At 41.4% G+C, this 9,714-nt stretch overlaps 2 protein-coding genes across 11 annotated transcripts in view; both read left to right on the top strand.

Moving 5' to 3' along the window:
• The first annotated feature begins 286 nt into the window (after window positions 1–286).
• LOC112043883 (uncharacterized) lies at window positions 287–2,793 on the top strand. Its single transcript, XM_024079546.2, has 2 exons — window positions 287–745; window positions 1,855–2,793. Exons 1-2 carry the CDS (start codon window positions 495–497, stop codon window positions 2,492–2,494), a joined length of 891 nt encoding a protein of 296 aa, XP_023935314.2. The 5' UTR covers window positions 287–494; the 3' UTR covers window positions 2,495–2,793.
• Window positions 2,794–3,364: 571 nt separating this feature from the next.
• LOC112043861 (talin-1) overlaps window positions 3,365–9,714 on the top strand; it is an 85,985-nt gene continuing 79,635 nt past the window's right edge. For 2 of the 10 annotated variants that reach the window (XM_052886737.1, XM_052886736.1), the window contains exon 1: window positions 3,365–3,646. The gene's annotated coding sequence lies outside the window, so the exon portion shown is untranslated. The remainder of the gene's footprint in view (window positions 3,647–9,714) is intronic. The other 8 variants (XM_052886738.1, XM_052886739.1, XM_052886743.1 and 5 more) reach the window with 6 other exon arrangements.

Genomic DNA, 9,714 nt, shown 5'->3' with positions numbered 1-9,714 from the left:
ACTAATCACAATGTAGCTACTGTAAAAAATTGAGGAGTTTCATTACCTGTCCTTTGTCTTCATCAACAGACCTCTAATGATAGTCATAATTCACGTAGGTGGAAAGATCTCATCAATATGAATCGATCAAGCCCAATCACAAGGTAGCTACTGTAAATCGTTAAAGAGTTCCCTCGTCTGTTTTTCGGCTCCGTCATCAGATCGACTCCAAACCTTCATTAATAGTGGTTTAAAATGTTTAATGGAAAAAATATAAAACAATATATTTGACATTTCGATTTTTGAAAGTTGTCCTCGACTTCTCCAGGATCCCATCATCAGACCCTGATATGAAAAAAATGGGACCACCTCGGGAGTATACCCCTGCAAACAATAAAAAAATTCTAATCGATCCAGTAGTCTTCGAGTAATCAGGTAACATACATACAAAAATAACATACAGTCAAATTGAGAACCTCCTCCTTTTTTTTAAAGTCGGTTAAATACTAACATTCATGTTTTCAATAATTGACATAGACAACCGTACAGGTGAGAGGTCTCCGTGGGTGATGATGAAAGTAGCATGCGTGATCCTGACGCTCATCATCTCGGTGGCCATCATGGCGGTGTGCGTGATGGTGAAGTTCGCCACCGACATCCGCGTGGAAGAGCGCGCGCGGGAGCTGCAGCCGGCGGTGGGGCGCCTGGCCAGCGGCATCGCCGTGGTGGCGCTCAACGAGAACAGCACCGTGCGCGCCGCCCAACGGTGCGTGACACTGCGTTAGCAGCCTGCAGGTGGTCTCCGCAAGTGACGGTGGAGGAGCGCGCGGGAGCTGCAGCCGGCGGTGGGGCGCCTGGCCAGCGGCATCGCCGTGGTGGCGCTCAACGAGAACAGCACCGTGCGCGCCGCCCAACGGTGCGTGACACTGCGTTAGCAGCCTGCAGGTGGTCTCCGCAAGTGACGGTGGAGGAGCGCGCGGGAGCTGCAGCCGGCGGTGGGCCGCCTGGCCAGCGGCATCGCCGTGGTGGCGCTCAACGAGAACAGCACCGTGCGCGCCGCCCAACGGTGCGTGACACTGCGTTAGCAGCCTGCAGGTGGTCTCCGCAAGTGACGGTGGAGGAGCGCGCGGGAGCTGCAGCCGGCGGTGGGGCGCCTGGCCAGCGGCATCGCCGTGGTGGCGCTCAACGAGAACAGCACCGTGCGCGCCGCCCAACGGTGCGTGACACTGCGTTAGCAGCCTGCAGGTGGTCTCCGCAAGTGACGGTGGAGGAGCGCGCGGGAGCTGCAGCCGGCGGTGGGGCGCCTGGCCAGCGGCATCGCCGTGGTGGCGCTCAACGAGAACAGCACCGTGCGCGCCGCCCAACGGTGCGTGACACTGCGTTAGCAGCCTGCAGGTGGTCTCCGCAAGTGACGGTGGAGGAGCGCGCGGGAGCTGCAGCCGGCGGTGGGGCGCCTGGCCAGCGGCATCGCCGAGGTGGCGCTCAACGAGAACAGCACCGTGCGCGCCGCCCAACGGTGCGTGACACTGCGTTAGCAGCCTGCAGGTGGTCTCCGCAAGTGACGGTGGAGGAGCGCGCGATGATGTAGATCATTTTGTCCTCCGTCCGTCTGTCGGGACTTGTGTTATAGTCGCCAAGAACATGGTAAAACGTGGTGGTTCCAATAGGTAAATATTTAGGAATAGGTAGGTAATGAAAGAAAAGAGTATACGCCTATTAGCTACGCTACGTCACTGGTGCTCCTGGTTCATCCATCAAATCTGAGCCAAAACTCTATAGACCTCTTTATTTATTTTATCATCACCGTCACCGTCACCGCCATTGGATTGGCCTCAATCAATCATTTATTTACTCAGTGTTATATCTCTGTTCCAGATTCCCATACATCGCTGCCATTGCAAGTAATTCCACCAAGTCGTTCTCTTTCGCCTGTTTCGCCAGCGTTATCCTGTATAAATGGGTGGTGACCTCCGCGCATTGCAGGCGTAGAGGCGCCCTCCACAGGGTCCTACTCTTCAGCGACTTCGCGAAGAACCTCACCAGAACCTTCCCCATCCTGTTCTGGAGGATCCACCACGAGTTCGACATCAACAGCACCATTCCGTTCTACGACATCGCCATCGCTAAATTCAACGTCGACGACACTCGGTTCACTATCAAACCTTCAACATTTGATAATAAATCCGTTGAGGATTGTGAAGCCAGTGTATGGAAGACCGTGTCAGCTATGGATAGGAAGATTTACTTGGTCAATGACTTTGACACGTACAGCGTGAAGATAGCTGCGGCTAGCAGATGCTACGAAACCTATGGGATCCAAGTTGACGAGAGCATGATATGCGTCGATCTAAGCGACCACGACGACTGCTTCACGCATGAGTTTGGTCCTATCTACAGCGAGGACAAGGTGGTGGGGGTGTTGGCTGCCAAGCCGAAGGACTGCGAGGTTAAATACGCCATTTTTACGAACGTCTCGTTTTACGCAACGTGGATTATAAAATTGACAGCGTACTGATATTTAGATCTCTCTGAGATTCTGTCAATGTACCATGTTTCAAACTATGCATTAAGAATTTAGAGAAAATAGTGTGAACCTGTGTTTGCTAGCACACTTGTGCACTATATTTTTGTGTAATGGTCTCCGTTCTCGGTAGAGGTGGAATGACGTCTCTGAAATGTGTTCAAAAGGACATTAAAAGAGACTATTTTAAATTAAAAGAGATTTTTTTATTTTTCTTATAAACATTTAAAAGAAAGCTGTTCTGCATATTTATTTATTATTTAAACTGCAAAACCAGCGCTTGAAATAAGAAAACGAGTGTGGGTGCACACTCCACACGACTGAAGTAAAACTTGTTTAGCTCTCCTCTTCCGTTGCCTCGCCCGATTACAATTTTTGTAACGCATTCACCAGCTTACTCCAAGTCAAGCGTGCGTAAGTAATTAATAACTTAACACATTACATTAGCGATTCACTAATAATATAGTCCATGCTCGTAAATGATGTAATAATGATACGCCCGCAATCCGGAATTCAACCTACGCTACAACACTGTACAATTTGCCAAATCGAGTCATTTGCAACAAGGCGCTGTCCTTGTATGGGAGCGATATTATGCATAGCTATAGATCTATGTGCAGACCTATGTGCGTTAACCGTTAAGATGTCATAACTCAGATTAATAGAACCTAACACTCAAATTGTTTCAATGTAAACGTGCAAAAATAACCATGACTCAACTATACTGAGGCATTAATAATTTTGCGCGAAATCGCATCTTAGTTGGTAGGTACCTACCTATGCGAACCGGTCAGCTGCTTCGAAAAAATCAATACTTGACTTCCCGCATGCAGTTTATAACCCTAAATATCGAGTAGCAGAACAGTGCGCAACGATAAATTTGGTGAAATATACATTATTGTGTAACTTAGCCTCCTTTAACCGAATTCCAGCCAAAATTAACACTGGAAGCACTAATTAGAGAGGGAAAAATTAAATTGTCTTCAGCGTGAATTTAGCTGCAAGTGTTACATCGATTGTTTTAACTGTACGCCAGATGGCGCTAGTGTACTCGTGATGTTGTTACATACTGTAAGGGCGTGTGAGTGCTTGTGTAAAAAATTAAGTGTTTCGTGATATTCCAAGCGCTAATGGACAACCAAATCGGTGAGAATGCATTCTTAATAATCCTAGAAATCATACAGAATAATTGCATTATCTATCATTAATGAGAAATCTTGTAAAAATCAAGAATCCGTACATCTGTCCGATCAGACGTATTACACGACCGGATTTAGGTCGCAGCGTTTCTGCGGCGCTTCCTATTGATCCGGTTCAACGCAATTCGGTAGGGTTATACTTACGCCATCTTGAGTTGAGCTTTCAGGATTTTGTATAAATATAATTATCGATCCCAAACTGTAACCCAATTTTGAAGTTATTCCTATTCTTGGCTATTTAATGGCTGTAGAAAACAATTCGGATAAACTATGCATTCATTCAAAGTTTCGGCAGTATGGCTATGAGTCATTGCTTTGTTGACATTATGAAACTTTTGAATTTGTTCTATTTTCAAAAGTTTTGTGAATTTATTTTGGTTTTGCTTTTGTTTTATGAACTTCTAGGTACGTCTATTTGTAAAAACTGCAAGTGCTTATTAACTTTTAGCCCTAATTTGGTAGTTGGTTATAGTTAGCGCCTACATATCTACTCACAGAGTGACATCACAAATTTTAAATAGAATCCACGAATAATGGCTTTTTTATAACTAATCAAGGCCTTCACGTATCTTGGACATAAGAAGGTCTTTGTGTTTATTTCTTTTTACCCAAAACTGAAAGAGAACTTTGTTTTACTTTGTATGTATAAATGAATCTCTTGCTGTATGAAGATAGCAAAATCGATTTATTTTTATTTTAAATTTATGTAACCCTATCACATATAGTCGTGTATTGTTTAAAACCAACTTGGGTTTAATCCAAGCTTATTATTTGGTTTCTCTACTGGAATTCTACACATACACCGCTAAAGATGTACGGCTGAGCTACTACCTAGCTTGTCTCTACCAGTGTCCAGTTGAACACACTACCCATATTGGACAATAGACATCACAGCAGATGAATCTATGATTCATCATTCATCATTAACAGCTGAATATGTTACTGGTGAACATGGGCCTCTTGCATAGACTTCCAAAAATCAAGGTTTTGAGTAGCCAGCAGCCAGCAGGTTCCTGCAACTTGCTTGGTGATTCACCAAATGGAGGGTCAACCAACGCTGCACGTTATGACACAGGGTTACCATTCCAGCTACTTGAGACCCCAACATTCATCTGCTCTTCAAACTATATGCACTGCCCATTGCCATTTCAGGATTAATATACTTAATATAAAAATATTATTAAAATTTTAATATAAAAATTGAAAATTTTGAAAACTCCTGAAGGTCATGAAATTATTATTTACACTCTCAATCAAGTTGTCAATATTCTCTTCCAGTGCTCTTTCATTTGAGACACCACTCGAGTATATTTCTAGACATTCGGTTATTCTTTCCCACTATCATCCCCCAGAATTTTTAAACGGCTCAACCAATTTTCATCAAACTATATGTTTGATGAAAATCTAATAAGAACACTTGCACATAAGTCACCTTTACAAAAAAAACTAAATTGAAATAGATTCTTCTATTCAAGATCTGTGGAGCCACAGATGGACAGACACGTCATAAATTACCACCACTTTAATCAACTTTTTTTATTTTTGAACCTACAACCAATCTAAATTATTTATTCAATATAAATCTAGTATGGTTTTATAGATGTCACATTATTTTTTAAGTTAAGTAAACCTTGTAAGTAAATCTTATCTAAATTGAGTTTTAATTTTGAAAATTAATTATGAACCATGTGATAACGTTGGCAGGTATAAACAACTTAATAAAAAAAATTAAAATAGCCCTTATTCTCTGACTTTGATTACATATATTATACTTAATACTATTTCTTAGTTTCTGTTATACCATCGCAGTCAGGTTGTCCTTCGACATAGGCCTCCTCCAGACTTTGTCACTCAGCTTGGTCCTTGCCTTCTTTTCCAATCTCTGGGGAATAAACAATTTAGCGTTTTTGTATTATTTGCTGTTGGTCAAACCACAATGTTGTTTTAAAAATAAACAACATTGTGGTTTGCCAATGCAAAAAGAGGGGTTTTATAAGTTTGATGTGTCTGTCTGTCTATCTGTCTGTCTGTGGCATAGCTGCTGAACGGATGAAACAATTTCAATTTAATTTTTATTTGTATCAAAGGTGACTTTTATGCAAGTGTTTCTTCACATGTTTGAAGAAAATCGGTTGAGCCATTTAAAAGTGGTGGCAGTGAAAAAAAAAATAATTTCATGACATTTTCAAAATTATTAATTTTATGTTATTTTATTATTGTAAATGATCATGGTTGCACCAGTGTACCTCTATTGTCTCTATATTGGCAATCTATTGGGGGAAGTGTATTCTCCTTGTTATCAACTCATATTCGGCTCACTGCTGAGCTCGAGTCAGATTGAGAAGGATTAGGCCATAGTTTATCACGCTGGCCCATTGCAGATTGGCAGACTTCACACACAATATAAATTAAGAAAATTCTCTGGCATGCAGGTTTCCTCACAAAGTTTTCCTTCACCATTTAAGACACGTGATATTTAATTTCTTAAAATGCACACAACTGAAAAGTTGGAGGTGCATGCCCCGGACCGAATTCGGCCCCACATCTTCCGGAAATGGAGGCAGAGGTCATATCCACTGGGCTATCACGGTTGTAGGATGGTCTACAAGGCTTAAAATGTTGTGGTAAAGTGATAGACAAGGCATGTCTGAGTGATATCGGGAATATGTGTCTGGGATCGGAGGCAAAAGTCATATCCACTGGGCTATCACGGCTCAACTTGTTATAGAATATAAAAAATTTAAGGTTTGTTTAGTTAAAGGACATTCCTTCAGTTTTAAAATGTGAAGCATGCAAGGAATGCATAGTAATATAAAATGTTATTAGAGAATGTTGTAATGTGTTACACAGTGCCTACTTCCTGCATATTTTATATGGTTTGATTAGAAACAAGTCATTGCAAATGAGATTTATTTATGCTGGCCGTTTGTTGAATATTGCCATTTAAACTTTTAGTATTGTCAGGCATTTTGTACCTATAATCCTTGAAAACAGTAACACTATGAAAACAGGATCAGTATATTGTCTTTGTCATAAATTAATATCTATTTATATTATAAACCCTTTATTTGTCTGTTGGTTCATGTTAAACTTCATGACTACTGATTGGATTTTAAACAAAAGATAAGAATGATTTATTTTGATTTTCATTAGGAAATGAATGGAAATATGCTCCTCGTTAAGAACCTCTATTTACCTGTAAAAGTCCCATTAAAATTGGTGCATCCATTCAGAGTGAACATTTCAAAATGCTCTGTGCTCCATATCTCCTCTCATATAAGGAGGGAGAGCCCTGCAGTGGGCTGTTAAAATATGCATAAAATGATGATTCATAATGAACTAATGTTCTCTAGTTCTTTTCATTGAATTTTCATAATTAGCCTGAACAAACAAACAAACAAAATGGATAGACAGTAATAAAATATTCACCCAATTAAATTGTATTGAATGTTGATGCATTGATTTATGGCTGGATGGGTGACCACTATCAGACTGACTGACCATCATACAATGCCCAGCTGAAACCTCTGAAGCTGCACTTAGTATTTTCCTTTTGTGATATAGAGACTAACCTATGAAGCACTAACTAGTATGAAAAACTTGTAGGTAACTTAGAAGGGTAAGGAAGGGTCTTTCACGAGGAAAGCTTTTCAAAATCGATTAAAAAGGCGTGAACGCGTAAAAATCACCCTTTAAAAAAGAACATAGCAAATGGGTCAAGCGCGAGCGGTGAGTCCGACCTACTCCGAGCGCTGATGCAACTGCGGGTGTTGATTTGTACACAGATCGGTCGACTTCAAATTAACGCCTTCATTTTTAGGGTTTCGTAAGCGTAAAACGGGACCCTATTACTTAGTCTGTCCGGCCGTCTGTCTGCTGTATCTCATAAATCGTGATAGACAGTTGAAATTTCACAGATGATGTATTTATGTTGATATAACTAGATGGGAAATGAAATATATAGAAGTATTTCTTGTACTAAGCTAGTGTTTAGATTTAATACACGAGCGGGCGGGAATCGAACAGAGCCACACTCCGGTCCCTTTACTGTGGAGTTGTTGAGGCTTTCAAGGCTCAACACCATTTTACTAATTATTTAACTTTTAAAATTACTTCGAAAATTGCTGATGGATTGTTGGTGGTTGTTGCCAAATAGCTTCGCAAGTTTTGTCTTTGACATAAAATAAGAAAATTACGTTTTGAATGTTTAACATTTAACAAAAGATGGTGAAATTAATTTAGTAAACTTGGAAGAATAATTTCAGTAATTTCTATTCTTTCAAAGTACGACGACGACCGACCCCAAAAAACGGGTGGCGCCTAGCTTCGGCAAGTCGCACGGCCAATTAGCAGCTCTTGATCAAACGTTCGACGTTGGCAGACCGCCAGCCGCTGAGCTATCCTCTATACTAGGGCACTCCACGGTGAAAATCCGTGCCATGTTTTCCTGTTCCGAAACGTTTTCGTACCAATCATATTTAGATTATAATCTGATTTTTATCCGCATAATGTTTCTAACATCGTTGATATAAATAAGGAACAGTATTGGATCTACCATACCACCCTGAAACCTGACTGTCGCCAAGATTTGGCAAGTCCCTTGGCCAATTAGCAGTTGATCAAACGTTGGCGTTGGCACAGCGCCAGGCTGATGCGGCGACGGCTTTGTAGGACGCTACACAAAAGCGGATGAAAAAACCGTGTCATGTTTTCCTGTTTCTAAAAGCGATAGTGTATCGTAGGCTGTTATGTTTATCGACGCTATCGATTAATGGTCTTTAGCTTTTTATAATCCATGTTCATAATGCTGAGATGTATTTTGAATAACCGTAGAACGCTGCGACGAGAAAGACATTCGTAGACAGAGAATATGCCAACGGACACATTGTCGACTAACACAGAAAACATGTCGTTGAGCGTGTATGGGCATACAACATTATACACAACTAGCCAACTCCCCGCGGCTTCACCAGCGTAGTTCCCGTTCCCGAGAGAATACGGGGATAAAATATAATCCATGACACTCGCAAATAACGTGGCTTTCTATTAATAAAATTTTCAAAATCGGTATAGTTTTAGATCCAGAGATTACCCCCTAAAATACCACTAGCTTTCCTTCTATAAAATATTAGTATACTACACTAAGAATAGAGTCTGTGTGCTTACTGCAGTATTTATAAAATCTCCAGCCTAATTGGCTAATCTCAAAGCAGGGCATTAGTATAAATAAATGTCAGTATTCAGGATCATTAGTTGTCCATATCGTAAAGCTCAATCACTCGCGAGTTAAGCCGCGTACCCACGGCTGAAAGCGAATATTTTTTTATATAAAAAAAAATTACCGTATTGTGCGTGTATGCGCAATATACCCTTTTCCCTCCAATTAGTCGGAACTCGAGTCAAAACTCTTAAAAATGACAACATCAAGGCTGCTTCATCTCAAGTCATATCTTAGCCTAGTTGTACAAGTATTTGTGAAATAAACCAGCCCTCTATAAAGTAAATCTTTGTTGGAAGCCTTTGTCAAACATTACTTAATGAAAAAGTCATGTTTGTCTAACATGCGTGATCGTTTTGCTTGCTCTAATGATGATATGTACAAGCCACAAAACCCTCCACGAGAAGTAGTTCGTTCATGCGTACGCGCCTTTACGTCGTGACGAAGGAGGGTAAGCGCTAGGTGATCTAACGAGCGGCCGAGTGACACATGTGTGTCAAGATCGCTGCGAGCGCCGACCGCCGACCGGTTCGCGGGAAGTGTGACGAAGAAGCGTCTCAGCATTGCCGCTTGGCGACCTCCCCGAGGCACGGTACCTACAGCACGGTGCCTACACGTAGGTCACATGGTTTTAATAACATTTTGTTATTCAATGCTAAATTTATTCATTATCCTACTTTCCTACTAATATTATAAACGCTAAAGTTTGTATGGATGTTTGTTACACTTTAACGCCACTGAAGCGATTTGGCTGAAATTTGGAATGGAAATAGTTTTTACTCTGGATTAACACATAG

The sequence above is a fragment of the Bicyclus anynana genome, chromosome 18, assembly GCF_947172395.1.
Source record: "Bicyclus anynana chromosome 18, ilBicAnyn1.1, whole genome shotgun sequence".
NCBI classification, from domain to species: domain Eukaryota; kingdom Metazoa; phylum Arthropoda; class Insecta; order Lepidoptera; family Nymphalidae; genus Bicyclus; species Bicyclus anynana.
This window is presented reverse-complemented; position numbering and strand designations above follow the sequence as displayed.

Coding starts and splice junctions, on each gene's coding strand:
- LOC112043883 (XM_024079546.2), top strand. CDS start 495: ATGTTTTCAATAATTGACATAGACAACCGTACAGGTGAGAGGTCTCCG. Junction 746..1,854: donor ACCGTGCGCGCCGCCCAACG/GTGCGTGACACT, acceptor TCTCTGTTCCAG/ATTCCCATACATCGCTGCCA.